The sequence below is a fragment of the Sesamum indicum genome, linkage group LG15 (assembly GCF_000512975.1).
Source record: "Sesamum indicum cultivar Zhongzhi No. 13 linkage group LG15, S_indicum_v1.0, whole genome shotgun sequence".
NCBI classification, from domain to species: Eukaryota; Viridiplantae; Streptophyta; class Magnoliopsida; order Lamiales; family Pedaliaceae; genus Sesamum; species Sesamum indicum.
Genome location: NC_026159.1, coordinates 2,683,383 through 2,707,675, shown reverse-complemented (window position 1 = coordinate 2,707,675; position 24,293 = coordinate 2,683,383). Strand labels below are relative to the sequence as shown.

Below are 24,293 nucleotides of genomic sequence, written 5' to 3'. Positions count from 1 at the left end.
TAGTGTTGGAATTAATTTTATAAAAATCAATTTTGTTAGAATATATTCTTGGAAAGCAAAACACAAAAGTAAAAATATTAAAGTTGAGCCCAGCCCAATAATTTCCAAGCTTGGAGCCCTCGAGAAAAGGGCCAATATCCCCTCTATAGCCCAATTCTTTCCCAAGTGCAAGAATCCCAGGTCAAGAATAACCACCATGGCTATCATCCATGATCTCCTTTATATTTGTGATCATTTTCAACACTTGCCACATGGTCGGTCTCTGTTCTGGCGACGTCAAGCTACAAATGCTAGCCACCTCGACTAGCATTCTAAGCCGCATATCGTCCTCACTATCGTCGTCCCTCATTGCTCGGACCCAATCGGCCATGTCGGGAGGCGCAAGGAACGGGTGCTGGGATGGCGGCTTGCCCGTCAGCAGCTCTAGTAAGAGGACACCAAAAGCGTACACATCGGATTTGGGAGTGGCTCTGCGTGCAGAATTTCGGATTTCAGGGGCCCTATAGCCGGCAAAATCAGGATCGTCGTCTGATGAGGTGTCTGCAAGAATGGCGAGGCAGTAATCCGTGATGCAGGCCTCAAAATCGGAACCCAGTAGAACATTGGAAGATTTGAGGTTCCCATGGACGAGTTTTGATGCTTGGTGGATGTAGGCGAGGCCCTGAGCGACGTCTTCTGCAATTTTCAGACACGATGTCCAGTGCAGAGGCTTCGCCCTGGCTGATCTTGAACCTGAAATTTACAAGTAGGCATAAACAAGGAGGATCCAAATAGATCAAAATACATTACCAGATTGTCTATTTACAGACACAGCAGTTAAAGAATTTAACTCTTTTAACTTAATCAAAACTCATCTGATAGGCAAATCGATCCATGACCAAACCCCAACACAGATTACACACATTACAAGATTAACATTGTTCAAGATAGTTCAATGCTATGCCCTTATGGACCAGTGCTGTGTTCCAATGTCACATGACTAATGCAATGCTTAATCCACTCAAATAATCAATTAGGTGCGACCCTAATAGAATATACTACAACTACAAGAAAACAAACCAAGAATGTTAGAAAATTCAACTGTCGTGGCGTATCACCATTAGACCCCACAAAAGCAAAGCCATGTTACTGCCTGTGGCGTCAAAAAATACCAAGAAATATTTTTGAGTTGATCTCAGCACCACAATTGTCGGTAGCAACAAAGCTAGTGGCCTAGTGGGAACCCATTTTCCATCTAAAGCCAGGAACTGTAAAAGGTCTCTGCAACACTGATTGATCCACTAAGGCTACAGCCATCCATCCACACTCAGAAAAGAAAAGCTATCCAGCCCCTCTCACCATCACACATCTCATCAACAGGTCCCCATACCCTCCAGTCCATCACTTCCCCCCACCCCCCGGCCATGACCAAAAACACAGAAACAGGAAGAAACAGAACCTGCAATTTGTTTCTTTACATTCAGACAAAAACAAATTTAATCTCGACTTAGTTATTGCCCAAGTTGAATTTTGGCTTTATCAACTCAAGTTCAAAGTTATAGGTTAAGTAAAAACAGTTACAGAAATTTACCGTGGATAAGACTGAAGAGACTCCCATTGGGCTGATAGTCGAAGATAATCAACCTTTCCTGTTTAGCCTGAAAGTAAGCTCTGACAGGAACCAGATTGGGATGCCTCAGCACGCCAACGGTTTCCATATGTTGCTCGAATTCCTCTGCACTGGTAATGGCGGTTTTACATGCATCCAGTCTCTTCACAGAGACAATCAGCTGATTGACCATGACAGCTTTATATGTTGTACCAATGGTGCCTCTTCCCAGTAGCTCGGCGGATGCCCGCATTAACTGTTCCAATGTGTACACTTCTTCCTCCCCTGAACAAAATATTAAATTTCCACTTTTCGTCAATCTTTTCTGCTGAGGATCAGATTTCAGTTTCTTGGATTCAGAGTTTTCATGAGGATTAGCATTTTCAGCTTGGTGTGGGAAGAAAGTTGTGTCCTTTGGAGATTTGGTCTTTGTGGTTTCTTCAGTGAAATTAGTATCTACTTTTCCGTCAAGCTGCTGTCTTTCTTCGCTTTCTTCTCTTTTTTTCCTGATTAAAGCCACGAGACTCAGAACAGCTGCTGTTAGGATTAGAACCCCTGTTATAAATCCTAAAATTAAGCCCACGTTTTTATGATGCTTTTTCGCATGAGAACTATCACTCAAACCTCGCTGTGACTGCGCATTCTGCAGAAGCGGCGTCGGTGGTGATGTTGCGGTGGCGCCGCCGGAAGATGAGTTAAAGAAAGGGGAATCGTGGCAGGGCTTGTTAATAATCTCCCCACATAGATTCGGATTATACATGAACGAAAAAATCTTGAACTTTTTGAGAGTTGGGGTGACGGGGACTGGACCGGTGAGGTTATTATTTGAAACGTTGAACACTTCCAGCGTTGTCTGATTCAACGGAGGAATAGGCCCGTAAAACCGGTTCGAATCCAGGCGGAGATAACCCAAGCGGTCCAACGCCGTCAGATTTCCCGGTAGGATACCGGTGAAGTTGTTGTGCGACAAATCAAGAAGCAAGAGACGGTGGAGCGACAAAATGGAGAGAGGAAAGGTTCCGGAAAAATAGTTGTGGTCTAAGAAGACGGTTTTGAGATTGATGAGAGGGGAGAAATCAGGGAGGGGGCCGAAGAGAGAGTTGTTTTGTAGACTAAGTACCCGGAGCTGGTCGAGGCGGCTGAGGGTGGCGGCCGGAACGGTGCCCCGGAGGCCGAAGCTTTGAACGACGTAGCGAACAACACGGCCTTGGGCGCATTTGACCCCTCGCCATTGACAGTAGTCGAAGCGTTCGTTCGTAGTGTAGAGGAGTTTGTTATCTAAGTCTGCCCCCGACTTGAATGCTAGCAGTGCGACAGCGTCGACCGGAAGCGAGGTCATCGAGTCAGCATCTCCGCCGATGCAAATGGTCGTGGAGGAGAAGCTGAGAACAGACACTACGAAAAGGAGGTAGCAGATGTTTTGTAGCATGTTGGTGATTTGACTAGCGTTTTCAAAGTCAGTCGGGACTAAAAGGAGTGAGTTGTGTTTGAAGAATGGGTGGTTGTGGGTGGAGGGTGGCAGTGATTGGGAGGCATTTGGTGTTTGGGAAGGGGTGGCGGTGGCTGAATGGTGGGGCGGAGGGAATATAGTGGTGGTGGTGGGAATTGCGGAGCAGCTGGCGGAGACTGAGAACAGTGAGTCAAAAATGTCACGTGAAAGTGGAAGAAGTGTTTGAAAAACTGGTTTTTGTTTGGGAAGTGCGGTTTTTTCTTACAACACTCCGTGATGTCTCCCCAACTGAAATTTGCTGATGTTTCAAATGTGATAACACTTTTCAATCAACTTAAAAACGTCTTTATGCATTCCTCCCTTCAAAGCCCACTTACAAAGTAAAAATATATATATATATATATTTAATTAGTGTATTTAGAAAATAATTTAATATTCATAATTTTACTAATAAACCACATAAATTGGTATGAAGTTGTTTATTTTTTTGGCTCAAATTATTTTAATTTAAATAATTCAAAAGTATAAATTATAAAATAAAAGTATTCTTTTCAATTTAATATTAAAATTTCAGCTTATTTTCAATAGTATAATGATAAATGTTTGAAATAAGAATTTGCAAACACTGGTTTAACCTTATAAACTCTTGACCAGGTTTCCGTTTCCCGTCTTGTGAACTAATTTATGAAGGTTAGTTTGTGAAAGTTTTATTCCAATTAAGTCTAACTAGAGTTAATTAATAATAAATAAAACAATATAATATTTATTATATAATTCTTTTTTTTACCACTAATTTGGTAAAATAATAAATATGAATCATTGGTTCCAACATCTTCTATAACAAAAATTATTGCTTATATAAAAAGGGCTAAAAACTATAATAACATGGCATTAATCCTTATGTACAATTATTGAATTACCATACACTATATTTGATTATTCATAATAAAAGTAGTATGAGAAATAATCATCACAATCCTGAAGAAATTATTGTGTTTATTTTGCTAATGCTTATTTTTTAAGGAATTCACACTTTCCATTAATGTCATTTCCCTGCTTCACCAATACATTTCATAATTATGCTATTTTTATTCTCAATTTAATTTTTTAATTATATATTAATTGGACCCTGAAATATTTAACCTTATATTTATTATTGTGTAATGTCATGATCCCCGTGCCAAATCAAAAAACATGCTTCACTATACAAACATAGATTATTCCTTACATTATAAATAGCAATGTCTTGAAAATCATTGCAAACCACTACTATCTACAACCAGTTATACGAAACTAATACGGAAAATTTAAATCTTATTCATAATTAATTAAAGTTCACCGTGATTTAACTATTGCCTAAATATTTGACAGAAACAAGGGCTATTAACACACCTATGATTAAGTAATGTTAATTTCTTAGTTTTGATTGTTGTAATAATAACAACAAAAAATCATATTTCTTTTAATAGTAATATAAGTGTCTGGGTAATTTTTACTTCTTCCCACAAATTTGACATAAAAGCAAGTGTATATGGACAAAGTTGCTTGCTTTTCTGTTTTACTCTATTTTCTGCAATCATTCATCGGTTTGACAAAGTTGTGTTGCTTTTTATTTGATTTGAGCTGTGTGAAGGTTGTGCGTGCTTTAATTCTAGCCCAATTTTCATTCGGTTCAACTCAATTAATTATTTGACAATTACAATGTACTTATTAAAATGATCAATTATATAACAATTGTAATACACTTGCTCTATAATTGATTTAATTCCATCAAACTTGATTCGGATAAAAAAAATTCATTCGTCAATTTTATTACACTGATATATCTCAATTCAAACACTTAGGAATTTTGGTTTGAACATAGTTTTGCTACCTTCAAATTAATTACACCGTAATTTTAATATATTTGATTAATAATTAGTGTATAATTTAAAAATATTACATTTATATTTTTGTATGTAATTGATCCAGTTTAACCAAATTTAATTTAAATCAACTAATGGAGCACACTTAATATGTGTAGGAAATATAAGAAGTGGTATGAAATATTTTAAAAATTACACATTTGACACTCTAAATTGATGTTGGTTAATAGTTTTTAATTTTTTTTTTTAATTAAAAGCGATGAATTATTATCGATTGAAATAAATCGATTATAAATCCTTCATGTCTAATGTCAATATCTAATAAAGACAAAATAATAATCATACTCTGATCAATAATATCAGACAAAATAAATTTAAAGAACACATATTATTACAGTAGACAATACATATTATATAGTCGAACAACATCATATATATATAATGGGGTTCGAACCCCCTTAATTTCGCCAAATTAAATTAGGTTTCGTTATTAAAACTCTAAAAAGCACACGAAATAAATTCCTTATGGGCTTACGTTTAATTGAATAATATTAATTTGACAAAAGAAAATATTGATGACAGGTCCAGCCCACTTATGGGCCCAAAAGTTTTCCACAAGGGCCAAATAGGCCTTGTGTGCTCCATTAAAGTAATGGGGCTGGCCCAGTTTCCACTTTTATAATAGCTATTAATTAAATTTATATTACTATCTATCTATAAGAAGGGCGGAATTAACTTTCGTCAGCCGAAAACTAACACAAGACAGCTCGGAGCCCGACACCATGGCTACCGACTTCAAGTCTATCCCTTTAATCGGTAGTTTCCAAGTTTCCCTTTCAATATGTAATAATAATTGTAGAAATGAGAATTTCTAGTAATTTTCTTTCTGTGGATTCAAGAAAATTTGGAGAGTTGAACTGCTTAAGGTACTGGCTCAAGATTGTTTTGTTTCTTCACTATGTATAGATATCAGTCCGCTGGTGGAGAAGGGGGATGATCCGAACTTGGCCCAAGATGAAGGCGTGGCAGAAGTTGTTCGACAACTGGATCGTGCTTGTAGAGAAGCTGGATTCTTTTATGTGGTAATCTTGTCTTATCTTCTTGTTTTCTAATGAAATAATGCAATGTTGTAGATTTTTTTGTAGTACTTGATTTCTGTTATTTGTTTTGGAACAGGTGAGTCAGGTTATATGCTGAATTTGTAATGTGTATCTATGCGACTGTGATTGCAAGTTTGTGTTTTTCTTGATTCTTTCTGATTGTTGTGGTGATGGAATGCGTTTCTGCAGAAGGGGCATGGAATTCGGGATTCTCTTCTTAAAGATATTAGAAGCGTATCGCGTCAGTTTTTCCATCTGCCTTATGAGGAGAAGCTCAAAATCAAACTCTCTGCGGCAACTGGATACAGGTTGCAGCATGTAATAATATTTCAGTGCTTATTTCTTCCATTATCGTCCGAGTGTATTGTGATTGATATGATTTCTTACCGAAGATGCCATTGGATGCAGAGGATATCAACGGGTTGGTGAGAACATAACAAAAGGCGTGCCGGACATGCATGAAGCTATTGATGTATGTTGAGGTTCTACACTATGTTGTAATTAGTTAGTGCTGCTTCCCTGATTTTTCAATCAGTGGAATCAAGTAGATAATATGATGTACACCAGTCTTAACTGCATGTCAATTTGTGATCTGTAACCATTTTCATAGGTAAGTTTCACATGGACACACCCCTAAACAGATTATAAGCTTAATTCCATAACGTAAATAGTAATTATGTGACTTTCAGGCTCTTGGCACCACATTACTCATTTTGACAGAGTTTGCTCTTCATATCCTGTTAACTAAGCTATTACCGGAAAGGGAGATGGCGTAACGAAGTAGTTGCATTGCTCTAAGCATAATATACATGCATTCAAATTATATAACTGATATGTATTTCTTGATCTTGTTGTATTTGTAACTACTAAACAGTGCTACAGAGAAGTAAAACCTGGAATGTATGGAAGGCTTGGTGAAGCTATGGAAGGATGTAATAAATGGTATGTACCCAGATCTAGCAAATAAGACATCAGAAAAGCCAAATTCTATTGTGAAAGAGATAAAAGTATTTTGTTCTCTTGCATTTTTTATTTAATAGAGATCTCTTGTGCCTAGCCGAGGGGTGTCAGAGGTCTTCTGGTATTATTTTTACATAGAAGGGTCTCTCATAATCCTTAGGCTCTTAAGAAGATTTCCAAGTGAATGATTTAATAACTCATGTTTCTAACCTACTGAAGTAATGTCTGTCGCAATTGATTACAGGAGCTTGCCAATTCTAGTTCAAATATATGTATAGAAGATTTTAGTGTTTTGAAGTCATGTTGTTTCAGGGTGTTAAACATCTAGCTCTATTCCTTTATTTTGATGGACCATGGTATGAGAATATCCACCATCTCTATTTTCATTCCACAATTCCAGAAGTTATGCGTTAGCATGCATGTTATGTTAATTTACAGTAAAGCTTTCAAAATTAGCATGCAATAGTAGAGCTCAGCAAAGCTATTTTTAGACTTTGTCAATGTATTTCATTTATGCTTGTGGAAATTAGTTAATCTCATTAACAATATTTTTGCTCGAAAGCATGAAACCCGTAGCACTCATTGTTACACTAATTTAGAGGAAGGAAGGGGAAGAAAGAAAATACACCACTGAGGAACAGTGCACCATGGCTCTTAGTAAACAAGAAAGGAAGTAGTTTGACTATAGGTTTTGCCATCTTCTTGCTTACTGTAATTAGCTTGTCTAAAACCTGAGTACTTTTCACAAGCTTCTGATAGGCCAACTTAATTTAGATTATCTATATGACTTATTGAAGTAAGAGGAAGTTTTATTTTCTTGTGCTTGCTGAATCCTTTTTTTTCCCTATGTGCAGGCCGAGTGATCCTCCAAATTTTAAAGATTTAATGGAGGAGTATGTCAATCTTTGCACAGGTGCTTTAGTGATAATGTTTGATATGTCTTGAATCTGTTCTATGTCTGCAACCTGTAACAAAGAACAAATTACATGATTATAGATCTATCTAGCAAGATCATGAGGGGGATAGCTTTAGCATTGGGTGCGCCGATGGATGTATTTGAAGGGAATAGAGCTGGAGATCCATTTTGGGTGCTTCGTGTGATTGGATATCCTGTTGTCCACCATGCAAATGGCCAGGAAATGCCGAAGACAGAAACTGATGTTGGATGGTAACTCATTCTTCTGCTGTTTGCTTAGCTCTTCTCCAGTTTCCCCTACCTCTAATATGTGATGTTTCCATGCTTCTGCATCGACCCATTTCCATTGATTCAATAAATCCAGTGGAGCACACACGGACTACGGTACTGTTTTTGGTCATTCAATGTCCATCCTTTGATGCATTTGTTAATGCACAATGATGATCTTTTGCTCGTCTGCAGGTTTACTGACATTAGTTAATCAGGATGATGATATAACTGCATTGCAGGCATGCCCTTTTCTTACCTTTGGCTATTATGTTTTCAGGATCATATAAATTTTCTTCTTGAGAAACACGTTCTGCTCTTTGATTATTTTATATAAAACAAACGATTAAAATGGTTGTAATTGAACAAACATGATCTGTGATTTGCTTGCTCAAGTGGATGTTTGAATATTGGTTAAATGCTCCAATTATTAAAGGTGAGAAACAGTAATGGGGAGTGGATATCAGCGCTACCTGTTCCTGGCACATTTGTTTGCAATATCGGTGACATGCTGAAGGTATGCCGTGCGCAATATATCTTTCTAGAATTTGTTATGCTCTGTCATATAATATATATACATATAATATAATATAATATATATATATGTACATATATATTCTAACTATTGGGAAGTGGCAGATTCTGACAAATGGTGAATATGAATCAACGCTGCATCGAGTCATCAACAACTCTCCTAAATATCGTGTTTGCGTTGCATACTTCTACGAGGTGAATCATGCTCCAACATTCCTATGAATGTTTGCATGCGCGCATATGCTAGTACAGTATATCCTCTCTAATCTGGGCAGATTAGGAATGGCAATATTATTATGTATTTTCCTTATGTTTGCTTTTTCCTCAATGATCAGCCAAATTTTGATGCGGCTATAGAACCACTGGATACCTGTGTTCAGAGGACTGGCGGCACCAAGAAGTTTGATAGCGCCGTTTATGGAAAGCATTTGGTCAGTAAAGTGCTGACCAACTTTGTGATGTAGGTCGTTGCCTGTATTGTTTCCTTTCTTTCACATTTTTCTCTTTTCCCCTTATTTTGTTGTGGTTGAGAGTATTTTCTAGCTCAAAAACATGTTACTAAAATGTACCCAAATGTCTGTATTTATCTTGGGGAATTGCTGTGTACGCCATTTTAGTGTTTTATTCCTACTGCTTGGTTTGTGCAGATTATTTATCAAAATAACACTTTGTACGTTTCTCATCAATTATCATTCTTAATAAATTCATGTTATCACTAATTAAATGAAATATTTCATAAGTACACTCTTGATTCATCTTCATTTCATAGTACAATTATTGCTCGGCCTATGGTCTATACACCAGCCTCTGTTCGAAATGAAGCTGCAATAGTTATCAATCTGTATAGATATATCAACTACAGAATTTCAAACCATCAGGGAATGAAAACTCTCCTGCTTCAATATTGCTTCGACCATCAAATTCCGTGTTCCTGCGCTTTACTAAGGCTGGTGGTTCTGTAAAGCTGCGTACGAACGTGGTTGAGCCATCAGTTTCCTGTCTTCAGGATATTCTTCCGGCGACTCATGATTATCAATCTTGCAAGGCATATAATTGATGAGTGATTGCGGATCCGGGCAAGACTGTTGATTCAAGAAGAAAGTTTCACATTCTGCTGCGCTTCTCTGTGATGGGAGATCCAGAATACAGTTCATGCTTATATCAAGCTTCTTGGACATGATCAGCTTCCGACACTTGGGTCCAACCTGCGTGAAGTAATTGAACTTCAACGTCAGCTCGATGAGGCTTCCCAGATTGCACAAGGGTTCAGGCACCGCCCCGTAGAGCTGATTGTATGACATGTTGAAGAACAACATATTTTTCAGGCAACCAAAAGAGTGGGGTATTGGTCCCGTCAAATGGTTCGCGCTGGCATCGAAAACAGTGGCCTTTTGCAGCAAACCTATCTCGGGGGGAAGACAACCCGAAAGCTGGTTGTTCCGGAAAAGGACTTCCACCAACGTGTTTGATGTTTGGCCTATACTTTTCGGGATCTGACCGGTGAATTTGTTGTTTGCAAAGATGAGATACCGAACAGGAGTTTTGCCGAGGGTTTCTGGTATGTCTCCTTCGAAGTGATTGTTGTTAAGAAAGAGAACATCAAGATCTAGTCTGAATACCTCTGGTGGAAGTTTCCCTGTGAGCTGGTTGAACCTCAGATCCAAGAATGTGAGATTGGTGGCAGCTAGAACTGCTCTTGGGAATCCTCCAGAAAGCCTGTTGTTGCTCAAATCGAACTCGAAAAGAGACGGGATCTTGGAGATCCCGGACGGGACTCCGCCCGTGAAGAAGTTGGTGTTGGCATGGAAGACAATCAAGTCTTTGAGCCCGCCAAGGAAATTCTCTAATTTAAGTGGTTTACCTTTAAAACGGAAACCATTGAATAAGACATAAGCAACTACAGTCTTGTTGTCCCTGATGGTGGTATCACATGCGAAGCCCCTGTATGCATGTTTGTCCTTGCATATTCTGCCTGTCCAGGTTTTCGTAATGTTAAAGGGGTCTTCTGTTATTGTTCTCCTGAATCTTTCTATGACTTTTACTGCCATTTGGAGCTCCAGGGAGAGGGGAGGTTCTGTATTAATTGGCGGCGGAGGAGGAGGAGGAGGTGGAGGTGGAGGAGGAGGAGGAGGAGGTGGTGGAGGAGGAGGAGGAGGTGGAGGTGGAGGAGTTGGTGAAGGGCATTCTGGCTCTGGAGGTGGCGGAGGAATAGGTTCGGGGCATACAGGCGGTTCGGAGGGTGGAGAGCAGTCTGGACAGTCTCCATAATCAGGAGGATAAGCTCCTCCTCCCCCTATTATAACTTGTAGATTCTGGTTGGTGTTAATATTTGCATTGAGTTGGAAGAATAGTGAATGTAGTAAGATGAATGAGGAAACAATGGCTAATAACCCTCTACGCCCCATCTCCACTTTCACATCCTCATCACCTTCCTACAAACCTAATTATATAGACACCCAAAACTACCAATCCCTCCTCAAATATCTTTATTCAAATTAAGTTTACTTACACCAACAAACTTACACTACTGTTACTTTAGTATTAGACGCTGTTTGGCTAAACTTTTTTAAAAATATAAAATGTTGGATCTTATTTTTAAAATTAGTTCTTAAACCGTTTGGATTTAATAAAATGTCATAGTTTATAAGATGTTTTCACATATTATTACAAATTAATTTTTTTAATAAGAGAAGAATGTAAGTTATAAGTGGAGTATAAAGTAGATACACAATAAATAATATAATCAACAATTCTCACATTCTTTAAAAAGAAATTGAAAATATATATGCTTAACCAAAACTTAAGTGTTTTTACGAAAAAAATGATTAAATTTAAATATTTTATCATATTTTTTAAATAAAATATATTCAAAAAATCATTTAATTATTCATTTTATCTAAAAGAAAAAATAGTTAATAATTTAATTTTATTATAAAATTACTAAAATCTTTTTATGAAATTATTTGTGTATTTTTTGTACTACTTCATTACTTAACTTTGAGTACGTAAAATATAATAAGAACATTTATGCTATTTAATTTACTAATTTTTTATTACTTCATTATTAGATACTTTTTTCAATTGAGAAAATTTTAATTAAACTTAAAATATAAAATTATTAGAAAAAAAATTCTTTGAACTATATATATAATACAAGGGCAAGATTGTCCAAAAATTTAATTATAAGGGGTAAGTGTTACATTTGTTAGTTTAGGGGATAAGTGTTACATCAAGAATAGTTCAGGGGGCAAAGTGTATTTCACCCTTTACAATATTTTGAATTTATATCAATAGTAATTCTTTTTTAATATTTAACTATAATAGTTTATTACTAAAAAGTGAAGCATTTTTTCTTTTTCAAATGCAAAAATAAAAAATAAAAACAATAAAATTCTTTAAAATTCAAAAAAGAGAAAGAGTATGTGTATTTGTGAGTAAGAGAGAGTCTGTGTTTGTGGGTGGAATTAAAGATATTTTTGTCTAACGACATATCTTACAGAGCTTATAAGACATTTTGAAAAAAAATTAGATATGTGAACTTTTCTTTTAAAGGGCTTATACGACAAAAAAAATATCTTATTTTGAAAGTTTATAAATTATTTAAAAAAAAATCAAACACTTTCTTAGTTATGTAATTGATTATTTTCTTTATGATAAATAAAATAATAAATATGATACACTCGTTATTTAATTAATTAGTTTGAATTTAGTAAAACCCCAAAATTGGGGCTAAAATTTGGTGTGGGAGCAATATTCTCTGGCTCATAATATCTAAGTGTTGATTGGTGCTGAAGAAGCCGACAGTTGAGGGCATAGTAGTAATAATAACTTTGGGGACATGGACTTCACATTCTGTCCTAAAATTAAATTTTCCTCCAAAATGAGGCCATAAATGTGGTAGAGAGAGTAATGCAGTTGAAGTTGGAGGGTTTTTTGGTGAGGTTTATTAACACTCATAATTGCATCTTACTCAGTTCTCTCCCGCATCCAACATTATTGCATTGGGTCCTACTCCTGTGTTGACGTAATTTAATTTTTATTATTTGATATTTTCACATTCCATAAATATATAAAATTGGAAATTCTTTATTTCATTTCATTCTATAAATACAATAAAAGGTTGCATAAACACAATTGGCCATGTTTCTGGTCGTGGTCGTAATCGTGATTGGGACCCCGACCTTGTAATTATATAATTAATTTAAAATTACACATGCAAGACGTAATTCCTAACTAATGCGCATTTTTTTACTAATGTCAGAATTTTTATACAAAAACTAATAAAAAGGGATCGGGTGTAAACAATAAATTTTTGAAAGGGGTGTAAGTGTAATTTTACATTTTTAGAAGGGGTTTAAGTGTAATTTAGACCCTTTTTATTATAAGACACATATAAGTTTAGTGATACACCCTCTTAATCCTGTGGACCATTCAACTTCGGATCATTTGTTACTGCTATTAGGTGCGATATCTTGCTTTTAAGCTTTATCACACTTATAATTAGTGTCGTATTATACCGAGCTGATTAATCTTGAATGATCCACACCCATCATTCATCAACCTTAATTCTGGATCCAATACCACTAACAATGATTGTGTATATATATAAAATGAGGCAGAAGATGTAATAGAAAATCCAATCTTCAATTATTTGGTCTTAACATTATACAATTTCTGTAGCCCAATTGTGTTTTTTGAGTTGAGTTTTCATTTACAAGTGTGGTATATGGTGCCAAAGTCAAGTTGACCCCAAAACTTGTCTCACATGGCAAAAAGGGTATAGTACTGTCCTTCAATCACAAAAGCAAACACAAACAATGGTCCCTCACGTGTCAGACCAAAAGAGTCAAGCAGCCCTACGTACGGACGTTACAGTAATGCTCTTATCCTCACTTCTCTGTGGCTAAGGTTCATACCCTTCCAACCCATCCTACCCTTACAAACAAACTTCAGACGTTGCACTTTTAACTTCTTCCCGATCCGACATTATTCCACCCCACTTGTGGAGAATATACCTGCATTTTATGATCTTTTCATGAATTTTTATAAGTTTTTTAAATTATTTTGTAAGATGTTTGAAATTTTATAAAATGTTGAAAATTCATGTTAATTCTAACGAAATTAATGGCAAAAAAATTGTCCTTGCTAACATGTTATAAAATTCATGAATATTTCAAGAACTTGGTGGGTGTTTGGGTGAGCTCATGAACTTCTTATAAATTTAAAATATCCCATAAGATATACAAACTTACAAGATCTTGCAAAAAGGTTTAGCCAAACACGATATTAATAAACCCCCCAAAAAAAGAATAAAATCAGCTCTTATTTGATCTAAATGTTCAAACACAAGCCCGAGTTCTGAGCCCAAACACTTGAACAAATTCAAATAATCCGAACATGAGTCGATGTATAAAACCGGCCCAAGTCCGATATGTGAAGACTGGGCATGACCGGGTTGCCCCAACATGTTTTATTGTTTATAAATAAATGGGATGGGCCCCAACATTTATTATTTCAATAAAAGAGTTTGAATCCGAAATCCTATTTATTTGTGGGTATTTTACATCCATCTACTTCTAAGTTTATGTTTGTTGTCTTTTAATGTATTCTTTGATGCGAAAAAGTTAATGATTGTAATTAGTTTTAATTATTTTAATATATAGGATAATATAATTAGTAGCTTTTATAAAAAATAACCCACTGATAAATTCTGATATAAAGAATTTCTTATATGTTAGTTCAATTGAAAAACACGAGACAGTCCCACTAGATCTATGTTTGTCCGAAATTTGATTTTGAAAACATTAGTTTTATTTTCCTCCACAGAACTATAAGCTATTATGTTTTCCTCTTATGTTGCGTTTGAATTGATGGTTAGAAAGTTAAAAATTTCAGATTCATTAACAATAACAATTCTTTGTAGTTGTTTGAAGAATTTTATGTTAAGAAAAATTCAGATCGGTTAATTTTTATTTTGAATTAAATTTTAAATTGATTTAATATAAAGTAATTTAAAATTATTTTTTCGAGTTTGTTGTTCAAATATAAATCCATTCATGTAAACGAAGCTTGGATTTGTAGTGTGTTAATGAGGTTGCGGTGACCAAGATTTTAAAATGTATCCAACGAGTTTTGGACCAAAAAATGTGGAGTGTGTATTAATTGGGCATAGTCACGATGAATTTAGTCAGATAATTTTTTAAATTATTATAAGAAAAAAAGTGGATCAACTCAAAATATAGCATATTGTGTACGTTCCACCTCCTTAACTTTGAAAAAATATAAAAATATCACAAAAGAAATAATATAATAATTAAACACTTCAAGATCCACGTTTTTTTGTTAGAACAAAATAGGACCTTTCAAACCCCATCCCGTATTATGTCATCCAATATATTCTGGATCAACGATCTTCAGTTGTTCGCGTCACTCTAATATGATTGAGTCAGATAACCTATACATATAAATACCCTCAACCCCTGAATTACATACAAGTAATAATCTTACATTTATTACAATGATGTCTAATTCGAACCGACATTCCAAACCTGTAATTATAGTTATAAACAACATTTGCACGAGAAAGTTCTAACTCGAACTTAGATCGGATATTAAGAATAAAATGTCTATGTGGATTTAATTGGAGTAAGTAATTGCCTATTCCAATCTATTAATAACCAAGACAAATCTTGTCAACATTCTCATACTCGGACAGCAATAGGGTTAAAAGAGAGCGTAGGGCCCTTGCGAGCTACGACTCATCAATCAAACAGCTGCACATTTTGACTTAGCAATACTTCATTTTTCCACATAAAGAAAAGGTTGGGGCTGAAGTTAAATGCCCTTTACGCCAACCATACTTTGAAAAATTTTAATTCGAATTAAGGTTGATTAAATTCAAATTAATTTATATTAAGTATAATACATTTGTTATATAATTTTAAAAAATAATTAATTACATAATAGATATATCATATATATTATTTAATTAATTGATTTCAAGCAAATATGATTTTTCCATATACTCACCTCACACTTTTCCACTCAAATTAACCCAAAAAAATTACACACACATACGCTCAGTAACTTTAAGAGCATTCGGCCGTCCCAACTGCCAACGTCTTTCTCCACTGATAATTTTCTTCCCCAACCCTCCTAAATCTCATCATTAGCTTTGACCATGTGCTTTTCTTTCACTACTTCATTTTGTTTTCCTACTCTCTCTTTTTTTTCTTTTTTTTTTGAATAATTATAGTTTTTTTTTCTAAAATTTGATATAATTATATCTAAATTTTTTGTGATTTGAAAATTTATATTTTACATTCTTGATGTTTGCTTCACTATAATTAATAAGTTTATCTGTTCATAAAAAAAATTATTAAATTTACTGATATTAACAAAAAATTGAATGAAAATTATATTTATCTACAATCAACTTATTACAAGTCAAATAAAATTTTCGACTAAATTACCCTTATAATGGTGAAAATATACCTCCCACATGCATTAATGCATGCACACGTACGAGGTAATTTGGTCAAAAAAATTTATTTAATTTGTAATAAATCAGTAATAAGTTAATATGGATAAATATATATATTTTTTAACATTAGTAAATTTGATGAATTTTGATTAATAGGGAAATTTAATTATTTGACGGGACAAGCCTTAGTGGTACTAAATATAATTTTTCAAACCACATGAAATTTACTTGTAATTATACTAAATCTCAATGGAGGAAAATGTTATTATCCCTATTTTCTTTTGCTCAATTCAAAAGCGGAAAAATAAATAAATTTACTTATAAAAAAAATCCTGATTTAAATCTATTATCATAACTCCCACTATAATAATGAAAGAAAAAAACATGTCAGAAATTTTCTAACTCACTAACATTGTAGTAGTCAGAGGGCCAGCTGACCGACAACTTTAAATCCCAAGATTAGGGAATTCTCAGAATTAAGACCAGAAATCTGTCGAGATTTGAGCCAATTCAAATCCCCAAAAGATGGAATCAGACAAAAGAAAAAAAACAAAGGACAAAGAGCTAAAAGCAAAAGCAAACTTCAATATAATAACTGACAAAAAACTTGGATATGATCATATAATCCCCACCTTAATTTTGGCTTTAGAAATATGCCAAAACACACCAAATCCACCACACACACACACACATATATATATATATAGTATGTATATGCGCTTTTCTTTTCTTTGATAGTTCACATTGGCGTAGAACGATTAAAGAAAGGAAGAAAAACAGGGAATTCAATCCAGCGTTGTACAAGGAACAAAACAACTCAACAAATTAAGTAACCTTATCTCCTTCGAGATAGACAGAGCGATACTATGAACTCCACGTAATTAATTAGTACTGTCTGCTCCTAATAATTAAGATACATCCATTAATGAAGTATTTATCTAGGAAGACTCTAAAATCAAGGTACTAGGTGTTTCTGCGTTGACGGAGATGGCGTGATTGTGCTCTCCTTCGTAGGTCACAATGAGCATCGTGGGATCATCCACAGCCCTCTCTACGTGTTTTCTAGCTGGGCAGCCTCTCACACTACTGCACTTGTAGTAACCCCTGTTGCATGCACGTACCGTCACATGCCCACAATTAGCTTTGCTCCTTAATTACTTCAACATAGTGTATTCTGTATATATGTGATGGCCGATGCTTCTAGTTGGAATCCTTACATAATTATAAGTATATCTGTTCTATATTTAACATTCAGTTCGACAAGAATCATCAATTACACGGCCGTCCACCTTAGGCATAACGGTATGTCTTTGTGGTCGTATCAATAGGGCAGTCAAAAACAAATTAAGTTGAACTAAAAATTCTTATTTAAATCAGGTTCGATTGGACCAAATTAATTATAAAATAAATGTAATATATTTGTCAAGTGATTGGTTACTCTTCTTGAACTATACACCAATCATAAACAATTATTTTGTATTTGCTATATAATTGATTTAGGTTCAGCCAAACCTAATTTAAGTTAAAAGTTTCTACTGCATTAAAGTTGTCCAAAATCATCATATTCAACTAATTACAATTAGGGTAAATTAGTACAAGATTTATGTATAGATTACCTAGGATGTGGGGAACCTTTGATGGGCTTCTGGCCGTACTTTCTCCACGAGTAATCATCAGGTGGGATGTCAGCCATCTTCATGCTGATTGCCGGAACCCTAATCACCCTCTTTAGTCTCAGTTTCCTGAAACCATCGAAATCACGAGCTACGCTTAATTAAGAATAATCAGATAAATGGAACATTGCAAGAAATCAAGAAAGAGTGCCCTAAATAAGTATGAATTTAACCTTCTCTTGGAACAGTGGCAGCGGCTGGGGGGGGGGGGCTGCACTTGCCGGAGACGCCGTTCTCCGACGAAGCGCACTTCCTCTTAAACGAAGATGAAGTCGAAAGAGGAGGCTTTCCGGCAGAATTCGAGACCTGAGAAAGAGTGCTGATTATCTGAAAAGCCGAGGAAGAAGACGGCTGCTGCTGCTGCTTGCTGATTTCCGTGTCAGCGCCAGTCAACGACGACATAAACGAGTTCGCGCGAGAAATCACCGGCGAGTAAGAGAAGCTGATCGTCTTCGAACCCGATTCTTTCAAATTCTCCAGCTTATGATGGTAATCGGGAGGAGGGACTTGTTGAATTGGAGTGGGGCAGTAGATTTTAGTAGAGTTATCAGTAGAAGTGTTGGGAAGTACAGAATTGGGAGACGAAGAAGACGACGGCGGCGGAGAAGTCGCCACAGGGGCTCTCCTGAACCGGGCGTGCCCTGTTCGGGTCCGACCCAGCAGAGAAATCACCCTCTTGAACTTGTTCACAGCCGCATCCGCCGCCGCCACATAATCCGTCTCCGGTACGTGCATCGTGACAAATTAGCTTAGAAGATGTGTTTTGTCTATGTTCGGAAGTATAATTAAACTAATTCCTGTAAATATGATACTTTGGCTGAAAATTCTTCCATGACCCAGAGTTGTGCTTTAGTAAAATGAGATGATAACCTAGCTACATATTTTAGAAGATTGACTGTAGCAGAAACAAAAATGGGATTCAGCTTCTAAGTGCCACTCAATCAATATCTTCTCCCAACCGACCCCAAGCAGAATTATATGTTTAACCTGAAAAGGATGGTTCTGTATGTGTTTCTTTACCGATACCATGAATTAACAGGCTGATGACTGTAGTTGTTGCTTTTTAGCTTAGCGCAAATCAATCCATGTATGGTTCAGAATGATCTTTACTCAGGAACTGAAATATACTAGAGTTCTAATCTATGCACAACAGAAAGCAACAGAACGAAGTAGCTTGTAATATAAAATATGGATATATCTTGTCCCACATTGCAAGAATAAAGAAATCTAGAATGCTCTACAACAAGATAAATCTGATTACGTTTAAAAGTAGGAGTCGGAGGGAATATTGGAGGAAATTTAAAATATATATATATATATATATATTCAAATTTATGTTTCTTTTTATTTACCCTTTTAAATATATAGTTGTTGTAAACTTAAAATATAAGATAAAATGAAAAGTTAGATTAGAAATCAAAGGTGTTAGGAGAATGGGTGGTTGCATTTCATATTGTTGGACTATAATTGAAGATTTATGATTTTAAAAAATAACAAAAAAATATTATTGTATGGTCGTTGTTATTTTGCTTAAATTTTTTGTTATTTAATTAACTCAAGATAATTTTAGCACTGATATAAATCTTTGCGAAAAAACTATAAGTTTTAAGTAAAATATGAAGAACCCACTTATTTTTATTTTATTTATAATAATAAAGGAACGTATTAGATATTGTCGAGGAACAAACATATATAATTAATTTCTTAACTCATAATAAAACAACTTTATTAAGAAATTAAAAAGGAAAAATTATTTTTCTCGTTCTTTAATTTTATACTCTATCAAATTTATTTATGTAAGTATGTCCATTAACTGATTAGTCCTGTAAGTTTGCAAAATGATTAAATTGAGTTCGATTTAGGATTTTCTTGTGAATTTTCCGAGTACTTTTAAAATTTATGTCGAAAATTACACGTGTGCCAATTTTTTCTGAATTATCTAACCACTTATCCAGTTGTGCCCTCCACATATAATGAGATGTTGGATTTTATTTTAAAAATAAGTTCCTAAAGTGTTTGGATAAAATAAGATGTTTTCACATCTTATAAAATGTTAGGGTATTTGGTATAATAAGGTCTTTAATTTGTAAAATGACTAAAAAAAGCATGATGCCATTAAAGTCAAATAAGTTGTTATTTCTTGACATATTTTATTTTAAACTTTCATAAATAGTACACATTAGTTTAATTTTAAATAAAAATTTAATAGATAATTTTTTTACAATAACAAAAAAAGATGATGAATTATTACCTAAACTTTTGAATAAAAATAATATATATACATTCATGCTAGTCGAATATTAATATAGATACATAATTGATATTTCTTTGTTAATATAATGATTATTTCTAATCATATAATTTATAATATTTTGAATTTATATTTTTTAATAAATATAATATCAGTATCAATCTTATTTTTATTTAACTATAATAATTTATTATTAAATAATGAAGTAGTTTCTCTTTTTCAAATATTAAAAAATTAAATCCTAGAGAGAGTGAGGAGAGTGTGTGTGAAAAAGAGATTGTATAAGTATATGAATAAGGATGCTTTTGTTTTATAACATATTAATTTTATATAACTTATAAGATTTTAAAAACAAAAGTTAGAAAATTAATTTATTTTTAAAAAAAATTATAAGATTCAAAACGTCTTATTTATCCAATTTTATTTTTTCATCACAATTTTAAAGGTTAACCCGTACTGTTCGAACTAAGATTGTTGAGGGGACTCCGTCTCCAACTTAAATCTCTAACTTCATTTACAATCTCGATCCAAATCATTTACACCCATTCGGCCCCTCACTGTTGTTACAGACATTTTGCTTCATCTCTATTCTCTACCACCATTTAGTCAAATCTCACACCTAACCAAAATCTTAGCGATCAAAACTCCATAATTCGAGCTAGCAAAAATTCAGAAGAAGGTGGGACATCTCGCGACTTGCTAACATTCTACATCACTATTTCTTTTCTGAAAAAAAAACCTTTAATGATTAAAACTTGAGATTTTGTATTTTATTATAATTTATAAATTTCAATATAGTTTGTAATATGGAAATATTTGTATGATAAATATAATAATAATAATTAAAAAAGAAAAAGAAAAGAAAAGCTTTTCTGGCGGGGGGAGAAAGAGGTGGAATTAGTCGTGGAAAACAAACACTAGGGACAGTGAGGTGAGGCATAGCGTTTGAAATTTTGTGGAGAGAGAGATGAGGTCAAAGATGTGGCCCAGCGCCGTCCGATTCCCCATATCAGCGATGTATGAGTTTGGAGCATTGCTTGTTTGCTTACTCACTAAAACTATTGACTGCCAAATTCTTCTTGGCAGACGACTAAACTAGTACATCCCCGTGACTCAAGTCTTCTTTTTCTTTTTGCCTATCTTAATATCAATTTTTACCATATTTGATAATATTATAAATATCTTTTTATTTTATAAAAAATTATTAATATCTCTATAATTTTAAGTTTCAATTGTCGTCCAATAACTAGTTCAATTTATTAATTTTTATTTAATGGCAAAGTGGAGGGTTCGCATTCAACAGGATTTTTGTCTATTTTATAATAGTTAATTATTTATTTTATTAATAATAATTGTTGGTCAATTATAAATCATTATCAATTGTAGTAATTCATATATTGATTATTTATATTATTAGTTATTGTGATTTGTAATGTAATAAATATAATCAATTACACTCAAAAAATAATTATTATATAATATAAACACAAATGTTGGTAGGGTTTCACAAGTTGTCATTGGGGATTTAATAGATTTTGTGTAGTTGAAAGATTATTAATTCAATGAAAACCCGGTTCACATCAAAATACTATTCTGCAAAATGTTTTTATTTTCCAAAACTGTTCCAAATTCAAACCTAACAATCAACGTCCATCACACCAAATCGCTACTATTAGAAGAAACCCGGCTCATCTTTTGGCCGGTTATATGGAGAAATGTGATTTATTTTAATGACTCGATTACAATTATATGTAACTTTAGTTATTAATGATTAATTATAATTACCAGTATTAAATATTTATACAAATAATTATATTTTTTTCTTTTGAGGTTTGGTGTGATTATACCCTATGTGGTTTGAAAAATTATATCTAATACTCATGAGGTTGCTTTTGTCTACCAAGGGAATTCATCCGTTAGTCAAAATCATCGAATTTGCTAATATTAACAAGAAAGATGGATAACAATTGACTTGTAACTGATTAGTTACAAGTCAAATAGTTCTTTTTGTGAATAAATTGTACCATTATACATCTTCACACGTTAATGTATGTGAGGAGGAAATATCTTCAACATTGTAAGGGTAATTTAGTCGAAAAAAATTATTTGGCCTGCGATAAGTCGGTACTGAGTCAGTTGAGGGTAAATATTAAATTTGATTATTTTTTTAATATCATCAAATTTAGTAAATTTTGACTAATTGGGGACCTACATATTAGATGGAAGTAAACTTTAAGAATATTAGATATAATTTTTCAAACCACATAAAATTTACGTGTAATTACACCAAACTTATGAAATTTGAATTTCGTCAACTAATTAATGACAGCTGATTGGGTTACAGGAAGATATAATAGGAAGAGTAAGTATATAATTTGGTGAAGGTGGGGTTAGGTGACTAAATGAGCATGCCTCCGACGAAACTTTATTCTCAAATGTCGTATTGCCTCCCTGGAATTTGGGTGAAAACAGAGCTGATCAGTCGCCATCCTTCAACAAGAGACGCCCTGGATTTCAAACTGCCAGAACGACTCTTGCCCCCTAAACAGACAAAACTCCGACGAGAATCATACTATACAAACTCTCGATTTTTTAATATTTAATTTATTTCTTGGAATGGATATGATAAGTGTGTTGAAAATTTTAGCCACTACTATTCTGCGGAATTTGCGCTACTTAATCCACTGCACACTCCACAACCTTAGTCAAATTAATTACTTTTCACGTTGTTGGCTTCATAAGAATATATATGTATAGGGCCTTGAGTGAACAATTATTGATAGATTGATGAGTTCTTCCATCATCAGGCGGAGGCGGAGGGAAAAGTTGGAGGAGCATGACAAGTTGCGACTTCGGTTAATTCCGACCATAAGTCCACAAAGTAACGTAATTCACTTTGCTTTATCAACTTCAAAAGTCGCCCCGCAAGTTCCCTTATACGTATGTAGGACACGCTTTTAGAATAAAGTTGGACCACAAGACATCCTTAATTATTCTTTACTTACTAATGCAAAACTTAGATTGTTTGCTAATTACTGCTTTTCCAAAAGGTACACCAACTCATTCATACTACATACCTTAGCATTAGTTCTTTTGTCTTTTTTAGCAATAACCTTGTTGAGTTTATTATTATTCATTCTTTTTTTTTCTTTTTTCTTTTTAAAAAAATATGTTCATGTCCTTATCTCCACGTCTTCCACCACTATCGAGTAAATTATTGATGTTGTTGAACGACTGTATATTATTATCTTATAGTGAAACTTTTTACATAAATTTTTGCAAGTTTTTAAAATTATTAATTTTTGTAAAGAATGACAATCTTGATAAAAATATGTTACGTCTTTTTATCGTTTAATAAAAATAAAACCTAACGTCTCTTCTATGATAGAAGGAGTAGAATGTAAGAAATGAACTATTCATAGTCGTTTTCGTTGGTGTTTTCCAGACTCCTACTACACTACATCCATTGTATATTATACGAATTATAACATTTAGCTACATGTAATTGTCTGGTTAATAACATTTGTCGTAGCAAATTGTTATTGACTACGATTACGCAATGATTGCTCGCTGTGGTTTTTAAGAAGGTGGCTAAAAGTCATGATAAATATTTTGGTCTTGGCTCTTAGACGTAGCAAATAATTTTTTCATGACGAAAAAATTAATTTTTTTTATCGATTTTATTTAATTAAGTTAATTGTAGTCGTTTATCATGATTTTTAATCATGGCCACTAATATTGTAGCTAACAGTATCTTTTTTTTAGTGGTAAGAGCATAGATGGATGGTGTTACTATTTTTTGATAGAAATAGTGATTAGATATTACATCAATATTAATAAGTTAACAAATGCATCAATCCAATTAATAAATTCACAGTACAATAAACTGACATTAAGTGAAATAAGTATATATTGCAATAAACTCACATTAAATGAGACAAAGACTCACATATTTTATGAGACTCGAAGAATAATCTCGAATTTATTCACGAGACCACGATTTTTATCTCTAGACTAAACCATTATTGGTGTATGGTCCTACTACTTAGTATATGAAATGAAACGTGAGATCTGAGAAGTTGAGATTAAGAGAGCCATAGCATGTCCCAGTCCAAAGAAGAGTCTGTGTTGGACATCACCTACGTACAACTGAACTGATGTCGCAATTGCCAATGGGCCACGTTCCCTTTCTGGGCCTCAATTTAA

The 24,293-nt window shown here is 34.0% G+C and overlaps 4 protein-coding genes across 5 annotated transcripts; 1 reads left to right on the top strand and 3 right to left on the bottom strand.

The window, feature by feature from the left end:
- Positions 4-3,356, bottom strand: LOC105177596 (probable inactive receptor kinase At5g67200). Its single transcript, XM_011100804.2, has 2 exons — positions 1,571-3,356; positions 4-732 (listed from the first exon to the last, which is right to left on the bottom strand). Exons 1-2 carry the CDS (start codon positions 3,015-3,017, stop codon positions 182-184), a joined length of 1,998 nt encoding a protein of 665 aa, XP_011099106.1. The 5' UTR covers positions 3,018-3,356; the 3' UTR covers positions 4-181.
- Positions 5,632-9,366, top strand: LOC105177595 (probable 2-oxoglutarate-dependent dioxygenase At3g49630). Of its 2 annotated transcripts, none has more exons than XM_011100802.2 (12): positions 5,632-5,719; positions 5,870-5,985; positions 6,193-6,311; positions 6,412-6,475; positions 6,878-6,945; positions 7,818-7,876; positions 7,960-8,131; positions 8,244-8,263; positions 8,342-8,388; positions 8,583-8,663; positions 8,786-8,875; positions 9,016-9,353. In XM_011100802.2, the coding sequence occupies exons 1-12, from the start codon at positions 5,686-5,688 to the stop codon at positions 9,142-9,144; spliced, it is 999 nt and encodes a 332-aa protein (XP_011099104.1). In that variant the 5' UTR covers positions 5,632-5,685; the 3' UTR covers positions 9,145-9,353. The 2 variants fall into 2 exon arrangements, with proteins under 2 accessions (XP_011099104.1, XP_011099105.1); XM_011100803.2 differs by having other exon boundaries at positions 5,694-5,719; positions 6,193-6,321; positions 9,016-9,366.
- LOC105177594 (uncharacterized protein At4g06744-like) lies at positions 9,373-11,119 on the bottom strand. Its single transcript, XM_011100801.2, has one exon. The coding sequence runs from the start codon at positions 11,083-11,085 to the stop codon at positions 9,622-9,624; it is 1,464 nt and encodes a 487-aa protein (XP_011099103.1). The 5' UTR covers positions 11,086-11,119; the 3' UTR covers positions 9,373-9,621.
- LOC105177653 (probable WRKY transcription factor 7) lies at positions 16,783-18,571 on the bottom strand. The gene is given in 4 exon segments (XM_011100875.2): positions 16,783-17,267; positions 17,780-17,905; positions 18,010-18,043; positions 18,046-18,571. Coding segments are annotated over 4 exon segments (852 nt in total). The 3' UTR covers positions 16,783-17,101.